Below are 25423 nucleotides of genomic sequence, written 5' to 3' on the forward strand. Positions count from 1 at the left end.
ACACACATTACAAAAAATATATTACTGAGTCATCTTAGGCATAAAGCGTAATTGTCAAATGAAGAACTATCTATGAAATTAGTCTATGACGTATCTGGTATTGTGTCGAATGGTTTGTATTAATCAAGGATTGATAATAATTATGTTATCTACCTAGGAATGTTTGGAGCTAAGCTTCTCCTCCTACAGAATGTGAAGTTTTCACATGAATTTAGCTATGAGAGTGTGGTATCGTCAAGGGTCATGAGAATATCAAGGTAGCCAATGAAAAACGAAGTCTGTCCGCTATTTGAGAGATGATTCAAGTCTTGTTTATATAAAATAATTAATTTACAAACGATAGCATATCAAGCTAATCACTGTACCATGTTAAGAAATTGCTCTAGATTTAAATGTAATAGTCCAATGTACTGACGATTAAGCAAGAATCTAGCTTAATTTCTATACCAAACCAGCAGCTGTGACATTATTTTACTCCAGGCTCCAAAATAACAAGATCAAGATCATGATATACCTACTTACTAAAAGACAAGAACCAGCAACTATAAGCAACTATATCAAATGCATAAAATTTAATCTATTAAATAAAGACCTTGTTGAATTTAGTTAATGTTCCCAATGAAACACAACTCCCCGTGAGAAATTGCAGTGATATACCGGTGTCATTAAAGATCGGCGCAAAGCTGGATCTTCATAAGTTTGTTGCACATGACACAAGACAGATGGACAGCATTAAGGAGAAATGTTGTTTGCATTACGAAACCACTTGTGAGTTAAGTGCAGTGGAGAAGTTTCTTTTGTGCACTTTTAGTAAGGAAAATTTCATGTAAGTTTACCTTCTGGCCGTGGCTTTGTATCCTAAGTAACTCTTTATAACATCAGCTATCTGTAAGTAAAAGATCCGTCAATATAGATCCAGTCGTATCTTTTTGGCGGAAGAACCTTTGACGTATTCATTATAATAAACATTGTTGAAATTGTTTCATGAAGTTACCTATTTCTGAGACTGTACGCAATGTGTAAGTTAAATAAATTTTACTCGTATAAATATTATTGTGATTGATAAATCATGCTTAAAGCTCTACTTACAATGTATCACCCGTATTCATAAACTTTACTATGAGGTCTCACAGTGCGCGTGGACGCACAGGGTGACACACAAACCAATCACAGAGCTCTATTAAACGCTGTGCATTCGATTTGCTGTTTCACTTAAGCAAGCATCGTTTGTGAATATGTACCTACCTATGTTTTTTCCACAAGTATTTTTTATCAAAAGGAAAGCATTTCATCAAAGTAATATACTTTGAAACGGAAAACTACTCACCAAATACATTAAAATAAATCCTCCACATCAATCCTTATGTCTGAATTTTCTCGAGTTGACAAAGGTGTTCCCAAACTTTGCAATCCAAGGAATCGATTAAGCAACTATTCGATGGCGAGGAATCGATTAGGTATTCGATCGCATTGAATCCCAATATTTGTCTTGGGACTGCAGCGGCAGAGTTGGACAGTTTTCAATTATTCCGAACTCGGTTATGTGTGACTTACGAGAACAGTCGCCGGCACTTCAGGCTTTAAATTTGGGGCAAAATCGCTTCTATTTCGATGGTATAAGATGCAGAGTTTAAATTGTTGTGTCGACGTCTGTACATAGCGCAGAGTGTCTGCATATTCTATCAGATTATCATAGATCTTTACGTAAAGCTCAACTTAAGCTTAAGGTACAAGGAGATAGTAAAATACTGCTTAGTATTCATAGATATTGCTCAATAAAATTACATTTCTAAGAATTCAAGGAATTTGCTTATGTTCTATTACAGACATTTTTAACTTTATTTAGAAGTCCCACGCTCTTCTGGATTAAAGTGGGTAGACTCAAAATTCGTTTAGGCAGTTTTTAGAGTTACCGAGTTTATTTTATTATCTTTTAACGTAACTTCAAAATTGAAAAATGTTTTTTATAACAACTCACTGTCTACAACCGAACTTGTTCTTAACAAAATACGTGTTTTTGTTAGGAATCGAATCAGAACCTGAAAAGAGTTCAACTCTGATAACACTGGATCACTGGTCTAATACACCACTTTATTACCCTAATAACATTAAAAACTTCTAACCGGTAACTTGTTTAAAAAATAAATTAGCTACCCTGAAACACCCCCTTTGCCCCTAATTAGTAATTTTAACAAGCACGCTAAACGGGGCAACTTCGCGTGCACGTCAGAGATAAAGGTCCCTTCCTTGCAGGGCGCAATTAAAGGTCCAATTAAAATACTATCAATATACCAAAGAAGACCGCCGCGATAAGGGTTAGGGTTAATTCACAGCTCTGAAGTATGTCCAGTAAATTAATATTTTGTACCTAATTATAATTTAGAATCCTTTCTGAAGGTTAATTAAAAAGGTTTTTTTTTACGCTTCTTCACAATACTGTAAAGTTTGCTATACTTAAGTAGTGCTTAACTCAGTCAGAGCCTGAAGAGTATTGTAGCGGCATGAAAGGAGTGATTTTAACATATTATGACGTGACAGAGCATACAAATCTGAAGCTGACGTAATGAAAAACACCCTTCACTGCCGCTCCCATACCCGACTGAGATAAGCGCTAAGGCCTCAGCCTCGAACTTAGCGGGCAGCGGCGCGGGAGCGGCGGCGGGGCGGGAGCGGCAGGATCTTATGCGTAAAATCAAATAGACCGGTTCTCGAAAACAGCAGCGCGGAAGCGGGCAACGAGCGGGCAGCGGCGAGGGAGCGGGCAACGAGCGGGCAGCGCACTCCTTCTTTTGCCCACAATAAATCGAGCGTAAGGAATAAATTTGAATCGAAATAAAATTATCGCCGTTGTTCAGACATTTCGTTCGCGAATAAAAACAAATATCTCGACAACACAACCCCGAACACAACACTTCGCCGCTAAAGCGCCGCGCGAGCTGCCCGCTGGTTTCGAGAACGGGTCTGCGTTGCCCGCCCCGCTCCCGCGCAACCGCCGCTGCCGCCCCGCTGCCCGCTAAGTTCGAGGCTGAGGCCTAAAACTATCTTTTTATCTGAGCGTAAAATCATGGACCAATTTTCATTGCGCCATTTTTCAATGGTGTTTTTTTTATTTTATTTAGGTAAGTATACATAAACCAATCAACGCTAAAGAAAGACACGCTGGCACGTTAGAAAATCTACTCCAAACCCAAATAACCATAAAGAAGAAAAGAATCAGTAAAGTTTAAATTTTGTGTTCTTTTTACAGCGTGCGGTGCTATTCCGAGCGATTCCAACGGATCGTAAACTCTATTCAACAATGCCCCGCCGTGTGAACTGGGGCTAAGTCGATTCCGGGGCGATTACTCATCGATTGCCCCAATTCGTCGCGATAACGCAAGCGCTTCGTAAGGCAAGGGTAATGAGCCAGATAATTTTTGGGCTCTAATGGTTTATGACTAGGGTACTCCGATACTGATAGAGAACAATTACGGGATGAAACTGTACAGGACAGATTGGTCTCATTCACAAGGAGGCTCTTTGATTTTGACTCCAGTCAAAAATATTCTTAGCACTAGGCAATCTGGCTGTGGCAGCCAGTCGAACATATTATGACGGTGAATGGAAGCCCGCGCACTAGGCAGCCAAGAGTGTTCATATTATGCCGGATTGGCCAAAAGGCTGCCTACTGCGCGGGGTCGCTTAAAATAGTAATAATATCCCTCTGCATTTTGCACGGCACCTTATAACCTCATACCATTCTGGGACTGGGTAGTCAATGCGAAAAAACGCTCAACGGTTGGACCGGTCCGTATGGACATTTTGACACCTGCACATTCCAACCGTTGAGCGTTTTTTCGCATTGACTACCCAGTCCCAGAATGACTTAAACTACCAAACTTAGCTACTACTACCACACAAGTTGCTCTGAAAGTAAAGCTTTCTTAAGAGCACCAAAGAGCACATAATCAGCTTTTTCCATCTATCCACTGCTTCCTTTTTGTGGTTGTCAGTCCATCGAGCTGGGTCCCCTTAACTGCTAACTTGAGTATTTCTTTCTACTTGAGAAACTGTTTACTTCGAAAATTTCTTCGATCACTTTTGAAACTGAAATTTCAGCTTAACTGAAAACAAAAAGCTGGATAGAAAACACAATATTTAAATTAAAAAAAATGTTTTAAATACCACCATCAGTCTTGTAAATTCCACACATTCTTTCTCTAGTTATTGTTTTCAGGATTTGTTTTTTCATGGTAGCGATGAGGTAACTACTACAATATAATATTTTTAGCGAAACCTAAACAATAATGGAAATAATATAAAGGTATGTAGACTTTTACATTGTACATAGGGTTCTATTTCTTTTGTGCTATTTATAAAACGTCGAGTCGCTTACAAACAACAATACCTCTGTGTTAGAGAAAAATAGTTCGTGGTGATTTACTCCTAAAATGTATTTTCTTATTCTTTGTTTACGCGGTTAGTTGCTCGAAGAATTGTAATGTTGAATCGTATGAAAAATTTGAGCTTATGAAAACTTGGAATTACCGTGAGAAGGATGGAGGGAAGTCGAACCTTAACTTCGAACTCCTGCTTGCCTGATGTTCTTTTCCTATTTTCTTGTATTAATTTCGTTGCGGGTAAAATGACAGTTTAACTTTCCCCGGGGGCAAACTTGACTTTCACTGGTTGGGTTTTTGTTGGCGATCTTACTGTAGATCCTGGCTACACAGGAGTTGCAGCAGTGGGAACGAGAGGTGGGAATAGTCCCGTATTATTCGTTCGTTTCAGATAAATGACGTCCACTGCAAGACAAAGACCTTCCCTGCTGCACAGGACTGTCTGGCCTGGTTTCGAACACGAATCCAAGCGCCTTTCGAAACCTTCACCAGAGCGTCGGTCCACCTAGTGGGAAACCCGGCTGGTGGTCGCCACTGGTGAATATCATTCAATTATTTTCTACTTATAATTTCATATTCCATACGTTTCAAAGGGCACGTTAGGCAGAGACTGTCTGGCTGAGCCCTACTGTTCCACTGACATAAGTAGTAGGTACATTATTATGTCGCCTCATACCATTTTAGTCAGTCGACTAGTAGTGTCATCATGACCATTACCAGCACTATAGAGCCACATTACCCCGCTCACTGGGGCAGCATGACTCGCCGCTGCAATTTGTCTCGCGCTCTACGGCTCACTGCACTCGCCCAAGGGAACGCTTATTTAGATGTGTGATTTATGAACTAATGTCCTAGAAGGCCTAGTGGATGGTGTTGGGTTTGATTCCCAGATAGGGCATGCCAATTGAAAAGGTATGAAGGACATTGCAATCTTCAATCATAGCATATGAATAAGAATAATCGGCCGTTTGGTATCGGTAGTATTTCGGAACGGACTACTATGCCGAGAGGTCCCGGGTACGATTCCCGGCCGGGCAGAAATTGAAATGATGAATTTTAATTTCTGGGTGTTACTATGTATAATATGCATTCATTTATTTATTGTATTGTTACTGTCATGGTATGAAAAACAACAACGAGTAAAATAAGATTTTGAGTCATTTTGAGTTGTAAAAATATGTAAAGTCTGAAACTAAATGTAGCAATAATTAACATAACTTTAAGAACAAGAACTTTTGCACGTCGCATGCGACAGAATATGCTGGAATTTATTAAATTAACACCTATCTGTAACCATGTTCTTGCAAATAAATGATTTTATTTTTTATTTTTATTTTTTTTATTATGTATCTACAAAAAAAATGTATTTATGTATGTTTATGTCCGTTGTCTAGTACCTATAGTACAAGCTTTGCTTAGTTTGGGACTAGTGTAGCGTAGTGTAAAATTTCAAAGGATATTTATTATTATTTATAATACATAAATACTTTAAATACTCTTGCTCGCAATAACTATCACACTAAAGCCTTGAAAACTTGCCGTCGGCGAGATTGAAACTCGGAACCAAAACTGGCGTTGTATCCGGTAGATACAGGAACTTATAAATTAAAACAGCTCCTTATTAAAATACAAAATCCATTTTTATTTACACAATTTTTTGCCTAACAACATTAAATACACATTGAGCAATTAACTTAGAACTAATATGTACATATTTGTTTGCTTATGTAATAAACTAACAACTCGAACTTAATACATTTCCTATTAGACGTTAGCTTTGGGTACCGGTAACCACATCTTAATATTTAATCGGCACCGCGGGATACCAAATAGTTAAATACAATACAAGCTCACTAAACACGGTCAGCAGTCAGCAACAAAACTAATAAATGTTTAAAGTACATAAAGTACAAATAATAGCTGTTACATAATACACACCTAATTTATAATGATATATTGAAAACTTTCTGATACCTTACCTATAGTTCTGGTGCTGACACTATTTTTTACAATTGTAAAGCCTTTTACACACAATGACTTAATGCAGCACTGTGTACTTTTATGTAGGTGCAACGGCTAATTCTACTTACTTACGCCCGTATTCACAAATATTACTATGAGGTCTCACAGTGCGCATGGACGGACTGGGTGACACACGAACCAATCACACAGCACTATTCAACGCTGTGCGTTCGATTTTTTGCTTCACTTCAGCAAGTATCGTTTGTGAATACAGGTGTTAAATATATAAAATAATTATTGTTTCTCTGCAACCGTCCTGTATAACCAGCTTAAAGAGCGAGAAATAAACCACTTTTCTATCTCTCTAAACTCGTATTTAACCTTTATGATTATGCATTGCCGACCATTTAGAAATTTCAAAAAAATGTTAGCAAGCCATTTTCGGTTCAAATAAATTTATTGCGTCATATGTGGTTTGTAAAGGTGTTAATGTTGTAATTTATACATTAATGGCGTACATTTGCTTTCATCATATTTTGTGTGGTTTTGTACCTTTTTTTTTTTTGTTCATGCCACTTTTAATTAATACAATTTCATTATATTTCAACGGATTTATCCGTGAAATTTTAATGAAATCGTCGGTAATGATTACTGCTGAAATCGTAATGCTGCTGTATGGAATGGAATGCCAAACGGGTAATGCTGTATGGAATGGAAATGGTTATGGAATGCCAAACGGATACATGACTTAGCTATAATGTTATACTAAGGTCTGTACCTAAGCAGATTTCATTAAATTGTATTTTAAGACTAGAAAATTAGAATTAATTACATACAAAAATAGACCACTCCAGCAAATTTCAACACAGCACTATTTTTTTCGCAAAAGATAGGTAAAAAACCTTTTAAGTCCCGATGTTGTTAAAGTAATTATTTAAATAAATAATATTAATTAATTTTCAATCAACTTACTCGTAACACGTTAAGTGGTCCTAACTTCTAGTTCATTTAATTAAATACCTAGACATTCAGAGGCTGTGTAAATACAGACAATTTCGTTACCGACGCGGCAAGTTCTTAGGCTGGGTTGCACCATCTTACTTTAACTTTGACAAAAGTAAAAAGTCTGTCATACTCCATAAAAAACACCGGTTATCGTTATAGTTACTGTCAAAGTTTGGTGGTACAACTCAGCCTTAGCCTTATGCCAGTATTTATAAGGTGTTTATATTATATTACAGCCTACAATATGGATGACATATGGACAATCCTTCATATGGATGAATAATGAATTTTCCTTACTCTTTTCTACCACTGATAAAGCTCTCTTCGCACTTACATATAGTTTTTGCTTTGACTCATCAAAACAAAACAGCATAGGCACTAAAACTAAGAATCGTATTTTTTCGTCATTGTCGAATACTAGTAAGAGGCATAAGGCGGTTTGACATCTGACTGTATCTAAGATTATCCCCCATTATACCCCTTCATCAAACCTATGTATGACCCAGATCTTCACACAGCTGGGGCAAAAATTTCCCTACTGTGAGACGAATATGGGCTTGCTATTGCCACAGTTGGCAGCAAATCTCATACCTTCATTGACAAGAATTACATTCAGTTAAGCGTACAATATTTAATTACACCTATAATATTCGAACGTGCTATGACTCTAATTTGGATTGACTAGTACTTCTTGATGAACCCTGGGACTGTTCCTTTCTTGCTGCTTCTCTTGACTTTGAGTGAACTGCAAAAAGAACAACTAATTAATCAAATTAATCGGCATGGACAATAGTCAGATTAATTTAATGAGAACAAACAAATGCTAGAGCTTTCATTTTAGCTGTTAATGAGATAAAACCAAAAATCCGTACCGAATTTGTTCAGCAGAATCTTCTCTATCCCATGTATGGGTGATTCAAATATCAAACACAGTAGCGCTCCAAAGAAGAAAGTCAGCATCAAGTGAGAAAGTGCATATTCAACCTGAAAACAACAGAATAATCATAGTAAGGAGTCTGGTAACATTAACAGTAATTACACAAAGAAATTATATACTAAAGGAAATAAATAAATATGCAGAAAGATAATAATTACCAATGAATATGTCGTGATGTGCAGAGGGTGCCGTAGCTGTCCCAAGTAGAACAACTCCACGAGTCCATTCACCAAGTATGCGCTGTACGTCAACCTCGCAAATGGGACGAACACCTTCCATGTAAGAAGCTTGTTCAAGATACCTGAAAATATTAAATGTGTAATTAAGAAAATATTTTTAACGCGGTTGCTTAAAATGTTTTACATTGGTTATGGATCAGTTACACGACCAAAAAGCTTTAAACAAATCGATAAGCCAATGCAAAATTGGTATAATATAAAAAGAGACAAAAAAATTAAAGTGGAAATAATTCTGGGAGTGGGTAGTCAATGCGAAAAAAGGCTCAACGGTTGGAATGTGCAGGTGTCAAAATGTCCATATGGACCGGCTGTTATAAATGACCCACGCTGAACTGTCCCGCCAAACTCAATGACAGGGGGGCGCTACCATCGTTCAACTATATGGTTTCCAACATGGCAAAAATCGGAACTAGCGATCCGGTATTGACGGTGGCGACCCACTGTCAATGTCATGCATAGGACAGTTCAGTATTTTGGAACTATAGTGTGGCAAAAAGTAAGAACGTCAAAAAGTCCCAGTGTCCAAATGTACATTATTACCATGGTTACAATGGTTTAGTGACAAATGGTACACATCACAAAATACAAGTACAACAAAAGGTGTGATAGATAAAATGATCAACTGATATAATTGTGCTCATGATTAAATTAATAAAATTAAATGTCAAAATGTTCAATGTTCTTGTAGTCCAGTCAATAAAGAGTTTATTTTGACATTTTTACCTTGATGCATTTAAACACGTGTTCACGTTAGCTATAATACAATAAGACGCTTGCTCGAATAAACCCGAAGACATTTTAACTTCAGATCATTTTAACCATTGCTCATTTCGACGTTCATACTTTTTGCCACATTAACAGCCGGTCCGTATGGACATTTTGACACCTGCACATTTCAACCGTTGAGCGTTTTTTCGCATTGACTACCCACTCCCAGAATGGGTTGAGATGATCATGATGTTGATGATAGTATCATTTACATGTCAAATCTCTTTACCTCCATTCCCAGTAGCGCACGCGATGATCAGCCACCCATTGGCAATGCCCCAGCTTAATTTACTGAGCGAAGCGTACGCGGCCGATTCTATGTTGTTGTACGCGTACCAGTCTTGGTAGAAGATGCTCACAAGGAACATGGTCACGGTACCAAGGATAATGTTGGTAATCCACCCGAAGACCTTGAGGAGGCGAGTGAACTCGTAACTGAAAGACAATGATAGAATTACAAAATATTCGTGAACAACTAAACGCATTCCTTCTACAATCGCATCAATTATTATCTTACTTCTTAGAACTAATATTAAGACATTACAATATTATGTGTGCTCTTTTTTCACATGCCGAATATGAACTCAAGACACAGGTGTCTTAAAACCAGGGTTTTAAAGTCCGAAGTAAGAACTCTATATCTCTTAGAGTTTCTGAAATAAATAAGGCCTATATCTGCTGTTATTACTACAACAAATGAAAATACTTTTTAACTTACTTCTCCGTTTGTACTCGATGCAAGATGTAGCCCGTAAGTAGCCCCATGAAGTAAGTGGTCATCTTCATGTAGGTCTTTATGTATGCCTTGTGGAAGTAGTAGTTTGAAATGAGATCTGTGAATTCTCTGAAACACAAAATTTACAGTCAGTTAATCACGATCATTTAGCTCACTTAAGCTGGGTCGCACCAATGATCTTACTTTAACTTTAACAAACGCAAAATTCTGTCAAACTCCACACAAAAAACACCGGTTATGGTTATAGTCACGGTTAAAATAAAATGGTGCAACTCAGCCTTAGAGATTAAGGACAATCATTGTCCACCGCCGCTTGTGAATATGCTCATAATCATTCCAACGCTTAGTTTGTAAGTTCGGTGTGAACGAGAAAAATAACTATGGAAGCGTAACCCGCGCTCACAACCAGTAGCAGACAATATGTTGGTGTGGATGAGGCTTAACAGGGATATTTGTCATAAGTTTACGAATTACGTAACGTATTTCAACGGACATAACGGTACTTACTTGGCATAAATCATCAAGGTCGGGTCCAAGTCGTCCTTGTAAGTGATGATAGCAGTCACAGCAACTGACACGGCAATGGACAGTCCCAGCAAGATGGGCCCGGCGCGGCGCCAGCGCCATAACGCGTAGATGAAGATTGGCGCCACCAGGAACAGCTGAGTGTCCACTGACAGGTACCACGATTGGAACATGCACTGGAAATAAAAAATGTAATTGAGCCACTGTTAGTCGTGTTATTCTGGCAGATTAGAATAGCGATATCTTCCATAAATGTCATAAGAGGTAACCATGGGATAAAACTGCGAATATCATGACTCTCCCACCCATTTGGCCAGCATGGGAAAGGTACCAAATCCGCCATTATTTGCTTCTGGTATAATATTAGCAAAGTTTGTCCCCCCTGCAGTGACAAGACAGTAAGACTAAATAACCTCATGATGATGATGTTATTGAGCCAACTGACCTCATGATGACGATGTTATAGAATCACTTACCATAGTATCGCTATGGACGAAGTTGTTCACGTACAAAATGTTTATCCACCAGTTCTCCCTGCACCTCTCCTGCTCTAGCATCACCTTCTCTTTCCATAGCGGTCCCTCCCCAATCTTCGGCATCCATGTTATGTAGAACCATATCACAGCCAAGTATGATGGAGTCAATCTAGAGGCAAAGTTTTAATTGATTAGTCAATCATAAAACCACCCTATATGGAAATCATTGAGTGAGGCCCATGTTCAACAGGGGTCGTCCTGTGGCTGAAATGATGACGATGAACCATAAAACGGAAAAACATTTGAAGATGTAAGTCTAAAAGAATTCTGAACTGATTTCTATTAATTATTAAAAAAATATCAAAACCTTATTACCTAGGTAATCTGTAACGTATTCAAAGTACTCGTAGTAGTCAAAGTATCTAGTAGTTTAGTGACGTAGTAAAACAGAAGCAAGAGTTAACAAGAACTTTATTTAATTCGTGACTCATTTCATGATGGTTAGGAAAATCCTAAAACCATTTTCGGTCGAAACACGTTAATGCAAACTTATCAATTTCAGATTTAGGAAAAATGTTTGAGGTTTTCCTATAATAGAGTGTGTCACTAAATACACTTTAGTCACTAATCTCGTCACTACAGTTGGTACAGTAGCAAATAAAGTTGATATAATAAACAAACACAAAACGTACTTGACGTAAAAACCGCAAGCTACGCTGTGTCACATCTATAGAATGATTTTACTAATTCACACTTTGGGTGAACTATGAAAATTACCCTTTTTCAAATGACTAATATTAAATTTATCAGTTATGATGATGAATGTGATGACAATCATTTAAATCTGTGAATAGATTAATCAGGGTTTTTCTTAACTCCACCCGTAGATCACATCCTGAGCGTGCTGAATTTATACTGTTCCGTTTTCACTAAGATTTAGCCACGGCAAGATTTGTCCGAAAAAATACAGTTAGGCTGGGTTGCCACATCTTACTTTAACTTTTACAAACGTCAAAAATCTGTCAAAATCCATACAAAAAGCACCGGTTATCGTCAAAATTACGGTCAAAGTTAGGTGGTGCAACTCAGCCTTAGAAGCCTAAATTAACTTGTCTTTTTAAGAATCATTTTTGCTCTTTATGGCCTTTTTGTAACCTAAGGTTATCTCGGTAGTTTAGTAGAGAGAAATAGATACCCATTTCACCGACCAGAATAATTTTAGCAGTGAAATAGGTATTGAGCCCGAAATAACTCCTATATCAGTACTATCTTGGCAATCACCCCAAGGCTTTGTCCCTTATTGCTAGTTACGCGCACTATAATTTGAAAGGATTAATTGCTGTGTATTCACTAAACCTATGCAAATTAAACCAGGGCGGAATGTTAATTATAGGGCATGATAATCTAGACGCCGAAACCTGTGTACATAATATGCAAATTCACTACAATTTTTCCTTTGTTTCTAGAATTTAATCATGGCGTGGAAATGGTCATTGATTTCATTAAAAACAGAAAAGTTTCAAATATTTAGACACCCCCATGGTAAGAGTTGCTTGACTAATGATACCTAAAAACTTTTTGTTTTCTAAACGTTACTTCTTACGAGTTCAACGTACCAAATGTAGATTAAATGAAGTACGATATCCATACTTTCCATAATATTTTTTTTTAATTTTATTTATTAGGACAACCAACAAGACAAATATGCATACATGGAATTACTATAACTAAAAGTGCTTAGAACTAAGTGTAATATGGCAGTTTTGGCATGAAAGTGACTTATATTTTTGTGTTCTACGAATGCAAATACACGTGCTCATAAAAATTACTTATGGTTTTTGTTAGATCTATAACAAAATTAACAATGGACTTACCGAATATACCGGAATAAAATGATAGGAATAACGTTCAGCTTCCCTCGGCGTTTGTCCAGCTCAGCCAAGAGCAGACGACTGAACAGAAAAGCGCTGAGCATCAGGAATGTGTCCACGAGGAGCATGCTGTTCAGGATCAAACTGTTGTTAGGGTTCTTCACTGCCTGAAATATCATCAAAAGATTTTAGTATAAAGAAACCTAAAAGAAACTAGACAAAAGATACCAAAGTGACAAAAGAAGCTCAATATCGTAGCGTGTCCTACATAAAATTTTTACGCACTAGGCCCAAAGAAGACGCTAGCTTGATTAAATTAGAAAGGTTCAGGTCAAATAAATTTCAGTCTTTCCGACTAAAGCAGACAAATACCTAAACGAGAGCAAACTTTAGCCAAAGGGAAATCAACAAAGATATGTTTTGTTAGGGCCGTAAAAAGCTTAAATATTTTTGCGATTGTAACGCGGATTTGCGATTTTTTTTTTCATTCGGCCAATTGAAAATGAAACCTTAAAGTTAAGAGCATTGAAGTTATCAGCATTTAATCTACCGACCGTGACAGGCTGTAGAATCAACACGAATGAATTTACATTGATCGATGAGCAAATAATTTGTTCTGTATACAGGCAAATATGTGTTCGGTCACTCATATGTAATCTTTCAAACAATCACACAGCTACGAATCAAATACATACAAATTAATACTGCTAGAAAAAATATTTCATGTTAGCTATTTGTTCAAATGGCAGGTAATTTGTTTGTGTATGTGTATGATATCTAACAATCAAATGTGAACGTTTTGTCTTCTCGCCTAAGAACTCTATTTGAGGAGAAACTTGCGTAAGGTGCTTATAGACTATGGTCCTACATAAAACTACAAAAAAAAGCATACTTACATTATCCCACCCAGACTCGTCCATAACGGGGCCAGTGCCAACGAAAAGACTAGTGTGACCAGATAGAATGAAGACCATCGACAGAGTCTTGATTCCGGAGATGCAGTCCAGGCCCATACTGTTGGTCTGCTCAGTGAAGAGAATCTTCTTCCCGTTGTTTATAAGAGAGAAAGAGACAATGAGCTGGTGGGTGATCGTCTTGCTCTTACTCCTTCGAAGGAGGCAGGCGCTTTCGTAAGCAGTGCTGATGAAGATGATGGCTAAGAAGAACAGCATTACGGATCTGGAACAATTAAAAGCCTATAAAACATTTGAGGGTGTGTTATACACAAATTATGTCATTGTATGATTGTAGGGTCATTTTTAAAGCCTTCAATGACGTCATAATTCTTTATAAAATCTAAGCCAACACTAAATTTCTAGTTTTATTGCCATTGCTACCTACACTTAACTTGTAGTATGTAATCGTATCGCCTAAAAGATATCTATAGAGAATCAATATCAATCGTTTATTAGTGTGCAGCATTAATCATATTTGTTGTGTATTTTGGGTAGGAAACTTTATTGTTAATATTGAACTCTGAATACAATGTCCATTAACAGCCTATTAACAAATTCCGTTTCTATGTTGACTTAACGTACGTGCTCGGTTTGGTTGCTATTTGTTTAGGATTTAGCGCCTACCATAAACGGCGGTATTACGGAAGCATTTAAGTAATATTTATATGAAATAATACACACGGCCTAAGCTAGGATACAATCTTATCGACTTTTTAGACGACAAATGCATATCGTGTGAAATCAATAAAATTCTTCGATAAAAGTTTATCATGGCGCGCATCCTACGCCTCCTGGACAAAGTCATAGTAAAATTTCAATATGCCATACCTACTATAAACTTACGAGTCTAGTAAGTTACAGATAATATGATGAGGATTCACTACAAAAACTGCATCATGCCATGATCTCAATAGTGCCAAGATTTCAACAGGTAGGTGTTTATTACAGAAAAGGCATCTGATAGGAAAAATATTTCCCGCTACGAGGCGCCACCTATCCGTAACTTTTGACACATTATGATCGATCACGTACGAGGATGTTACGTTTCTTTCATTATTGCGTTATTGTATCGCTTCATCGTTAATAATTTAGATATTGATACGTTATTCCGGCGATGCTTCAATTTCAACTTTTCGCCTGATGAATGATGATAAATGTACCATTAAAAGGATGGTGGAAATTTTAGGGGATCGTACTGGGTTTTACTTTGAAATTAAACCATTTACGCATGTACTTATAAAATTGTTTTCAAAGGATGTGGGCAATATCATGTCGTAATTTTTAAAATTCCAGCTGATTACTTTATCCCATCACTAATGTACGAACAACAACACAGTACCTATGCTAGAGACTATACCATCTTAAGCAGATGTAATAGATGCTATTTTAAATCAATCTTTACATATTCTATGCAGTTTAAGCAATGAATTCGTTTTATCGCCGCCACAGTACAAGCTCTACGTACTAGGTTTACTTTAAGACTAGATTTTATATTTGAACTGGGGACTCGATGAACGAGTCATTATGTCAAAAACAAACTTACTCGACTCGCACTGTGGTGGTATACCCAAAATAAAGAACAAGAAAATCCCCCACAAAACGCTCGAATATGGCAATATCTTATTTAGGTGTGACTTTGCAACAAAAATGACCTTTTTGCAAAAAAAAAATTAAAAAATATAAACTTACAGAAAAGCAACATCATTCGTCGACACCGTGATGGGTTCCTTGAAGTAGCAGTCCCTATGCTCGACTCGCACTGTGGTTTTGTTCCCAACCGAGCGAGCGAGGACGTCTCCCACAAAGCGCTCGACAGCTTTCGCGTCGCACGCGCTTGGCACGCAGACCGCCCAGCGCAGGATCTCACCCCGACCCAAGCGCGACTGGAACAAGAAAACAATAGAAGTCAAGCAAGAATCAGGTAGTAGAACAATAGAAAATTCTATAAGTTCTCAAGACAGAAGGAAGTTAACCTGAACGAAGAGAACTGAATTTAAAGCGTATTTTTCATCATCATCTCAGCCATAGGACGTCCACTGCTGAACATAGGCCACCCCCAATGCTTTCCATGATGCCCGGCTGGTAGCGGCCTGCGTTCAGCGCCTTCCTGCTACCTAAGCGTATTATTATAATAGTGTATTTTGGTTAATACCATTTTTATATTACTAAAATATTAATTGTCACATCAGCCTTGGTATTCATCAGCCATATATGACTCTACATTGGAGACACGTCTGTATTTTTATGGATGTTATGCAAAATACAAAGTTTATGGCATCGCTCAAGCTTACTTTAACCCGTAAGAGTCAATAAAGTTATTTGCAAATATTATTTGTTATTTTTAAGGGTTTTCCTTCCGAGAATATTCAATACGTTTTCTTTTAAGACAATAAATAATAAGCTTATTAACTTAGGATCTGGATCCCATTTCATAACAAAATATTCAACCGCGACAAAAAAGATAGCAAGTTCGTTTTAAAATACTCAAATTTCTGCTCCCTTACGTGTTATAAATTTAATTTAAGCGTTTTTCAATGTTTTATAGCCATAATATTTTCTGGCCATTTCCGAAAATTGATCATTACTGCACTAATTATAGCATTATTGATATTTCAAAACTTTTTGATTGATAACACTTTTTGATTAATTTTGATCAAAATTGTCTATTAAGAAACGAGATATCAAAGGTTTTGATTTTCCATCAAAACAACTTCTAACTTGCCGACCGTACTTTGCAAGTTTATTTGTCAAACACAAAGTCTTTGAGCAAGCGCTAATTTATTTTCATTTAAAATATATAACGAGCGTTTTAAAAGTAAATATAAATTACGGATGTAAGGCTTTTGGCAAATATCTTGAGCCCAAAATTGTTTTAAATGTGATTTATACCCTTTTTGGGTCGTGCAACGAAACACGTCAGTGGACCGTTACTTTATGAAATAAAGCAAATTAAGATGGATTTTTCCGGGTAAAAGGGTTCAACCTAACAAACATGACATCTCACTTCTTAAAATAGGATCTATTAAATTTACTTGCTAAAAGATACATACAGTCGAACATAATTATAACCTCTTCCTTTTTTGAAGTTGGTTAAAAATAAGTAAGTAAAGATGATGGTAGTAAGTAAACATGTGATATTTTTGTAAAAGGTGCTAATTTGCAACAGCAATGTAAAGTCTGGTGGTCTAGACTCGAGGTACTTAGTAACATATTAACTCGTAAAAAAAGCTATAAGCAATGTCATATTAAGTATCCCAAAGGTGCCAGTCACTAGCCTAACCGCATCGAGGTGAACCCACTCATGACACTAGCATATTTTAACCGACTTAAAAAAAGGAGGAGGTTATAATATGTTCGAATGTATGTATCATTTTTTTTTCTATGTATGTTCACCGATTACTCCGTCATTTGTGGACGGATTTTCAAACTTCCTTTTTTGTTCTAAGGTAGTCCCATTGTCACCAAGTCAGGATCTGATGATGGGATCCTAGGAAAATCGAGAGCAACCCTCAAATTTCGCATTTAAAATATTAGTAGGATTTATAGACTTTTAAAAGCGATGCATATTATTCCCTATTGATATTGTACTATTCCTAAATCGTTCGTTCGTTCGTTTCTGCCGAAAGACATCCACTGCTGGAAAAAGGCCTCCCCCTATTTCTAAATATTACTTTTTAATTTTAACTTGATTTCATTATCTAAACGTACCTTTTTGGTTTCCTGAGGTTGCGGCCACTTGATGGTAGCCAGACAGTACTGGCCGTCAACCGTGACCGTTTCACCTTCGTCGTGGATGCCGATGCATTCGTCGAAGTTGCCGAGGTGGTACGACGACCCGTACAGGAGACCTTCGGGCGACTTCGAAGACGCGTCGAACACTGTGGAAGAGGCAGGCTATGAGGAAACAAGGAAATGTTTAATGTAAGGTTTATTGGTGACTAGCTTTCCGCCCGCGGCTTCGCCCGCGTGGAATTTTGTCTGTCACAGAAAAACTTTATCGCGCGCGTCCCTGTGTCAAAAACCGGGATAAAAACTATCCTATATTATTATCCTTTCCCGGGACTCAAACTATCTCTATATCAAATTTCATCAAAATCGGTTTAGTGGTTTAGGCGTGAAAGTAAGACAGACAGATAGAGTTACTTTCGCATTTATAATATTAGTATAGATTGGTGACTTTTCGACCCGGTAGATTTGTCGGCCGTTTGGTGTAGTGGTTTGAAACGGACTACTATTCCGGAGGTTGCGGGTTCGATTTCCGCACAGTACAAACATTTCTGTGCATTAACATATTTGTTTGTATTGGACTGGGTGTTTTCTATGTATAATATGTATGTATTTACAAAAAAAAAAGTATTTAAGTATGTTTATATCCGTTGTCTAGTACCCATAGTACAAGCTTTGCTTAGTTTGGGACTAGAAGCGCAGTGTAAAATGTCCATGGATATTTATTTATTTATTTATTATTTATATAGTAAACGTATAGTTCTGACTACGAAAAAGTGCTCAAATAAATAAATTATTTCCACTACCTACATCAATAGTGCAAGCTTTGCAATTATGCATGGTTTGGGACTAAATGGCGCAATGTAAAATGTCCAAGGACATTTTATTCATTTATTCTTAATCTAGTACCTAATATATTAGTTACATTTACTTATGAATACGAGTTCAAAAAAGAACATAGCTGCTTAATTTGATTGTTTATTTTTTGTTAACATCTTAACTTGAAAGCTTAAATACAACATAGATTCCACAAAAACATGTTTTTTAAGTTTTGCTTTTAACTTGTAAGATGCAGCATCCGCTTTTATGTTTTTTATCGTTAAATTCCTAAGTAACATCATCATGGTCAGACTTAAACACTACTTAGGTCCCCAAGCTTCACAAAGTGCTTTTTTGTCTTTTGAGAAAAGATCATTATGAAAGCATTTGTTTAGAATATTACATACGAATACGAACGAGTACGAGTGATTAAATTCCTTTAAATATTCAAGATATTTAAAATTTAACACAGATAATGGAATCGTCATCGTACCCTTCAATTATTCAGTCAATCAACTTATATTATACTACCGTGATTGGAAAATAGATAATTAATATTATAAATTCCGACAACACTCCAAGCGGCCACAAACACGCGCGTCATTGTTCTGAAGCAAAGGAAATAACGAACTCACACACGGAAAAGTTTCATTTTACATATAAAGTACCTTATCAATTATATTGACGATTGGAAACTAATCTTTTCCCAATACCAAAGACTTGTTTCAACTTCTCTTATTTATCAAAACTCACTTGAAATTATGTCGTTTAAATGATTTAAATAACTAAGAATGGAAAGAATTTTCCCGAAGACTGTAATTCAGGCCTTTTCAAGGCGAGAGTGAATAGGCACTTACAGGGCAGATTGTAGTATGTACCATCCTAGACTGAATCCCACTTAACACCAGATGCGATTGCGGTCAAATACCTGCCTTGTTGTGCATAAAAAGATTTTAAAAATAGTCAAACATACGAGTTAAATGACAATTGTTTTATATTGCCTGTATTTTTTTTGTAAGTAGATTTTAAAAAACTGGTGACTGCAAAAAAACTTTAATCAATGCAAGCAAAACACCTAACAAAGACTTTTTTTAATCCACAACGAGAAAGCTCTTGGCCTGTATCTCACCTGATGGTAAGTGACGATCAGGCCAAAGAATCATCTTTGATATGTTTATTGTCAAATTACCACTTCAGACTAAAAAAAATAACTATCCATACGTTAAACATTTCCTAAAACACGTTAAAAACTAAACATGCTAATACACAATGTTAATTTAAAATGTTATTTATACTTTTGACACGGGTGTGTTTTAGAGTTATAAATAGACGTGTAAATTAGGTACCAGCGAAGTTGCTAATTACTGCTAAACTGGGATTTTCTTTTAACCCATAAGCGTGGATTCGACCAAACAAGAGTAAGACCAAAAAATATTAACCTCAGATTAAATCGTCACTTATTCGACATTTTGACATATTTCCCATACTGAAACTGTCAATGTGCCAATTATACCCGGAGTTATTCTCGGATAAAAGTTTGGTCGAATCGGGCCTAAATCGTTCAGGTTTACAATTCGGTAGTTGATACTGCCAGTCAATTAACAAACTTTTCATGACAACGCGATACACATAAATTAATACACGAACTCTCTTATAGATCTTTTGTAGTCACAAATGGAATCCTGTGACATCACAAACACAAGTCTACAGTTATTGTGACCTACCTAAGATGAAACAAGTGAAAAATTATAAATGACGACGCACCATCGAAAAAGAAAATGTTATGCTAGAGTCAAGCGTTTACAGAAAACCGATTCGATCGAAGTAGATATCAAAATATTTGAATGACATGAGTAATAGCACTCCCAAAATAATGTGCGCCAACTATAAAAGGTACGGTTACGTCTTTACATTTCCAAACTATGGCTATGTACTTTTGAATTAGCACATGTATTTTATTTCCTCGGTAGAACTTAGCACATCATCGCAAATAACATAAAAAGTCGGTGAAAACAAACTCAAAGGCGCTTCTAAGAGATTATATCAATTTTCATATGCTTGTCAATTTCCATTTATGTTGTAAATATAAGCCATTATCAATATTATATTATTTTAATAAAGAACAAAATCCAACTCTATTTTTGTGCTTTCTAAGTACGAGTATGTTGATTTCAGTGTATAGAGTTGACAAATTACATTACATTTTGTTGCAAATAAAAGAAGGTTTATATGCTTGCTAATAACATAGCACTCGTGCAAAGTTGGAGCAGCACCCACCCCTAGTAGTCTGGCCAGCGTGGGTAGTAGGCCTCTATACTACCCACGCTGGCCAGACAGGTTGGGGAGGTACACTTAAACGTAATACAGGATACTTCAATTTATTTATTACTAGCTGTAAGCCTATGATAACGTCTTCATAGATCTTTCTCAAACCTATTGCTTTCAAATCAATTTTTAAAAATGACATGTGTACTACTATCTATTTTCATATCATAGCATAGTATTACGGATTTCATATTTCACCCAATTTACGCTTAATTACGATAGTGATTGGTGATTACAGTTAATTACACAACAGGAGTACCCCCTAGTCCGTATTCGATGTGCAATTATAACAATTACCTACATCAGTTCGAAATTTAGATAGCATTCGCTTCAACCTTATAATAAGTGAGGCTGGGTTGCATCATCTTACTTTGACTTTAACAAACGTCAAAAATCTGTAAAACTCCATACAAAATACACCGGTTATCGTTATAGTCACGTGTAAAGTTAGGTGATGCAACTCAGCCTAAGACTGGGTTGCACCATCTTTAAACTTTACCTATAAAAAAGGTAAAAATCTGTCAAACTCCATAAAAAAACTCCAATTAGTATGGTTATAGTTACGGAAGAGCCTGGATGCGGGCAGCGCAGGACCGTTCATTGTGGAAAACCTTGGGGGAGGCCTTTGTCCAGCAGTGGACGTCATTTGGCTGAAACGATAGTTAGGGTTAAAATAAGGTGGTGCAACTCAGCCTAAGGGTGAACCTTACTTTAACCGTAACCTTTGCCATATCCGGTGTTTTTGTATGGAGTTTGACAGACGTTTGACGTTTTGTTATAGTTAAAGTAAGATGGTGCAACCCAGCCTTATTCTATTTCTTTTACCATAAATCTGTCGCTGGTTTAGGCATGGACAGACAGACACTACTTAATATACATTTATTAAAATGTGAGTTACATAAAAATAAAGCAGTATTTTCTCTTCCAGTTTTCCTTAGTGACAAAAATTAGCTTAATTATGTACTTTTCCAAAGTTGTTCTATCTAATCTATACTAATATTATAAAGCTGAAGAGTTTGATTGCTTTGCAGGAAATACTGGCCCGATTTGAAAATTATTTTTGTGTTAGATAGCCCATTTATTGACCCACGGCTTTAAGCTATATAACATCACCCAACAGCCAATAGGGGTGGAACAGTAAAGAAAACAGGAAAAACGGGAAATATTAGGCGGTTATCACACTGAGCGCGTAATTTCATATAAAAAAACCCGCGCGCGGACGCGCTGTCAGTGTGAAGTGCCGCGCGTGTTTTCTATACAAACTGAGGTACTTGCATACAATGATTAAATCTGTCGTCCCGCGCTCCGCGGCGGTGCGCGGCGCAGTGTGATAACCGCCTTACTCAAAATATTTTCACGCGTACGAAGTCGCGGGCACAGCTAGTAAATACATAAAAATTTGGTACAGCAGGTTGGGCGTTATAGCACAGAATAATAATAAGTGTTATAGTTAGAAACAATTTAATTTAAAAATAGATTTGACTTGATTTCATTTTCTTTAACCCAATTTTCTTCGCACAATACCTACTCAACTTGGAATCATGGCACGTTTAAAAACATTTTAAACAAAAAACCAGTTACACATTAAGCTAATAGATTTAAGTGGGATATCGATAAATCAATAAATTAAGAGTAAATTACCAATAATGTCACTCATTAATAGCCTACGAGTATACCAACATACACGTGTATTTGTTTATTATTTATGTATTCTGATGTTTGTGGGCTTTATTGGCGTTTTATACTGATTTTATTGGATATGGAAAACAATTGAGATATACGAGTATTTGGCTATCACGTGCAAACGCACGTTTCACAAGAACCATGTTAAAACACGTGTTTATGTATAACTTGTATAATAAATAAAAAATTAAGAAACGGAAGAACGAAAACCTATTCTTGATTTATTCTTACTTGAGAGTCATTTTATATTTCAAACGTGAACACAGATTCAATGTGAGAGAGACAAGCTGTCTAGACTAGTCCTGGATCTGTCAATAGGCCGTATAGGCCGCGGCCTAGGGGCGGCAGATTTTAGATGACGCTTACTCGATTTCAGAAGATAAAAGTTAAATAAAGATCCAACCCCACCCTAGCCTACGGGCGGCAAAACTGTAAATCCGCCACTGGTCTAGTACTCTATGCAACCGTGCTTACATGTAATTTATCTAGGTCCAAAATCAAAAAAGCCGGACTCTGTGCTTCATTTGGCCGGACATTTTACCCTAAAAGCCGGACATGTGACGGGGGGGGTGCAATTAGTGTCATAGCTCACGAGTGAGTACTGTCATCGTATCATCGGTTGCCCAACATAACATCCTGATGCGTGCGCTTCATATTATTCTGTGGCTCAACTTTCGCCTGGCGCAACAGGCCAAATAAAAAGCCGGACAGGCCGGACCAGACAATATTTGGCCGGACAAGACCGTAAAAAGCCAAACATGTCCGGCTAAAGCCGGACGCCTGGCAACCCTAGGTGCAACTCAGCCTAAGCTTAGAAAATGAAGTCTATAAGGTCTAAACTCTTATACTTGTTATAAAAGAGCATTCATTATGTCAATATTCTTTTGTACAGGCAGGTACTCACATAACAAATAACAATTAATACACAAACAAACACTTTTATTATTATTACTAGCTGTGCCCGCGACTTCGTCCGCGTGGAATAATGACTTTGGGTAGGCACTTTTAATAATTTAGTCTAATTATTTTACAAATAGCTTTTGCCCGCGACTTCGTCCGCGGAGAAGTCGAAAACGTTCTCATTCGATTTTTAAATGTTTTTAACGTTATTATCTAAATGTTTGAATACTTATAAAATATAAAAATCTTAAAGGTTAAATTAATAAACATAAAAATAAAATTTTCTTATATTTTATGAATATGCAGCTCGGCCTTTGATCGGTGGTATTATCTTTTTACAACGAAATCGAAAACTACACCTACCGCAGTATTATTGGTAAACTTTTTTTTTATTTTCCTACAGGTGCTAGAATCACCAAGCTTCTAGCATGCCACTGGCCGTGGGAGAAGGAGCTTTTCCTCAAGACTACTCCCACTACCTCAGGGGCCTCCGCCAAAACTCTCGCGCGAAAATGAGTTTATGTATACAGCGCAAGCAGGTGCCCGCGGCTTGACCGTCATGCATTACTATGCATTGTTAGGCGAGCGCACGCAGCGGGCACCAACTCCGAGGTTAAGTGGAGGCCCCTAGAGTATGATAGTCTTTAACATGACATGATTGTAAAAAAAATGCACTAATGAGTAATTAATATCAACTTTGAAGCAAATCACCACTAAAATAACTTTCTACCCCTTTTTAACATAGTTAGGGGGTGCATTTCACTAAAATACGAAACACATCTTCCATTAATTCTGTTATAGAATGCTTATGCGAAATTTGAAGTAGATTGAAAGAAGGAATCTCGTTATCCCATACAAACTTTGCCCCCCCTTTTTACCTCCTTAGGGGTAGAATTTTAGAAAATCCTTTCTTATCAGATGCTTACGTCTTACAAAGAATACACCGTCCAAGTTTCAGGTCTCTACGATCAGCGGTTTAGGCTGTGCATTGATCCATCAGTGGCGCGCGCAGTACTTGATCATTATTTTGCTGCGATGATATTTTAAAACTGCGATATCTTCTAAGATATTTATTGAAATCGAATGGTGTAAAGGCCAAGTATGTTTAAAATTAAATACTTGTGATGAATAACTTATTTATTTGGATAAGGATTAATATCATTATTTATTTGGATAAGGATTAATATCATGTTTATGAAAAAACCTGCGCAAATAATACATTAATTTAAAACAGATTTCTTTTTGCATAAAAAGGGTTACTATGAGCCAACCTTAAAAGATAGACATATGCTATCGCGGACTTTTTTTTAGAACTTTTAAAGGGGAACAATTCTGTCATACATGATTTTTGCGAAACTTTAACCGTTTACGCAGCGTCAGCTCTCAAAAGGAAAAAAATCACTGATTTGAAACATTCTTCATTGGTGCTCCGCTCCTATTGGTCTTAGCGTGATGATATATAGCCTAAAGCCTTCAGGAACTAACGGGCTATCCAACACAAAAAGAATTTTTCAAATCGGTCTAGTAGTTCCTGAGATTAGCGCGTTCAACCAAACAAACAAACAAACAAACAAACAAACAAACAAACAAACAAACTCTTCAGCTTTATAATATTAGTATAGATGTATATCCAAACTAGCTCATTTGAATTTCATTCAAGTACTTACACGACGGAGACGGCTTCACCTTCGGAACCTTTTCGAATTTTATTTTTCTCTCGCAAAGGGTTCAAACAACAATAAAAGCGTTTCCAGCTATGACATCCCAGGCCTTAGATAAGAGGCATAGACAAATGAATGCATAGACGACGTTTTATCTATATTTTTTTAAGGCTGAGTTGCACCACCTTATTTTAACAGTGACTATAACTATAACCGGTGTTTTTGTATGGTGTTTGACAAACTGGCGTTTGTTAAATTTAAAGTAAGATGGTGCAACCCAGCCTAAGTATTAGGTGTAATGACAGTACGAAATATTGTAAAACTGTCCCAATTGATATGAATGTACAGACAGTACATAAGACTACATTTTTAGTACATAAAGATGCCACAGTATTTAGCTTGATACGCTGTCATCTGTCATTACCTATGCGAAAATTATACTTTTAAAAAATACA

General features: G+C 36.8%; 1 protein-coding gene across 1 annotated transcript in view; it reads right to left on the reverse strand.

The window, feature by feature from the left end:
- Positions 1–6019: 6019 nt before the first annotated feature.
- Positions 6020–25423, reverse strand: part of LOC135073382 (nose resistant to fluoxetine protein 6-like) — a 39509-nt gene continuing 20105 nt past the window's right edge. Inside the window, exons 2-12 of the mRNA XM_063967539.1 lie at positions 17563–17732; positions 15544–15737; positions 13795–14077; positions 12902–13065; positions 11028–11196; positions 10534–10727; positions 10009–10134; positions 9520–9725; positions 8442–8584; positions 8219–8330; positions 6020–8091 (exon numbers count right to left, since the gene is read on the reverse strand). Of these exons, the coding sequence (XP_063823609.1) occupies positions 8006–8091; positions 8219–8330; positions 8442–8584; positions 9520–9725; positions 10009–10134; positions 10534–10727; positions 11028–11196; positions 12902–13065; positions 13795–14077; positions 15544–15737; positions 17563–17732 (1847 nt within the window). The 3' untranslated portion in view covers positions 6020–8005. The remainder of the gene's footprint in view (positions 8092–8218; positions 8331–8441; positions 8585–9519; positions 9726–10008; positions 10135–10533; positions 10728–11027; positions 11197–12901; positions 13066–13794; positions 14078–15543; positions 15738–17562; positions 17733–25423) is intronic.

This window comes from Ostrinia nubilalis, chromosome 7 (genome assembly GCF_963855985.1).
Source record: "Ostrinia nubilalis chromosome 7, ilOstNubi1.1, whole genome shotgun sequence".
NCBI lineage: Eukaryota > Metazoa > Arthropoda > Insecta > Lepidoptera > Crambidae > Ostrinia > Ostrinia nubilalis.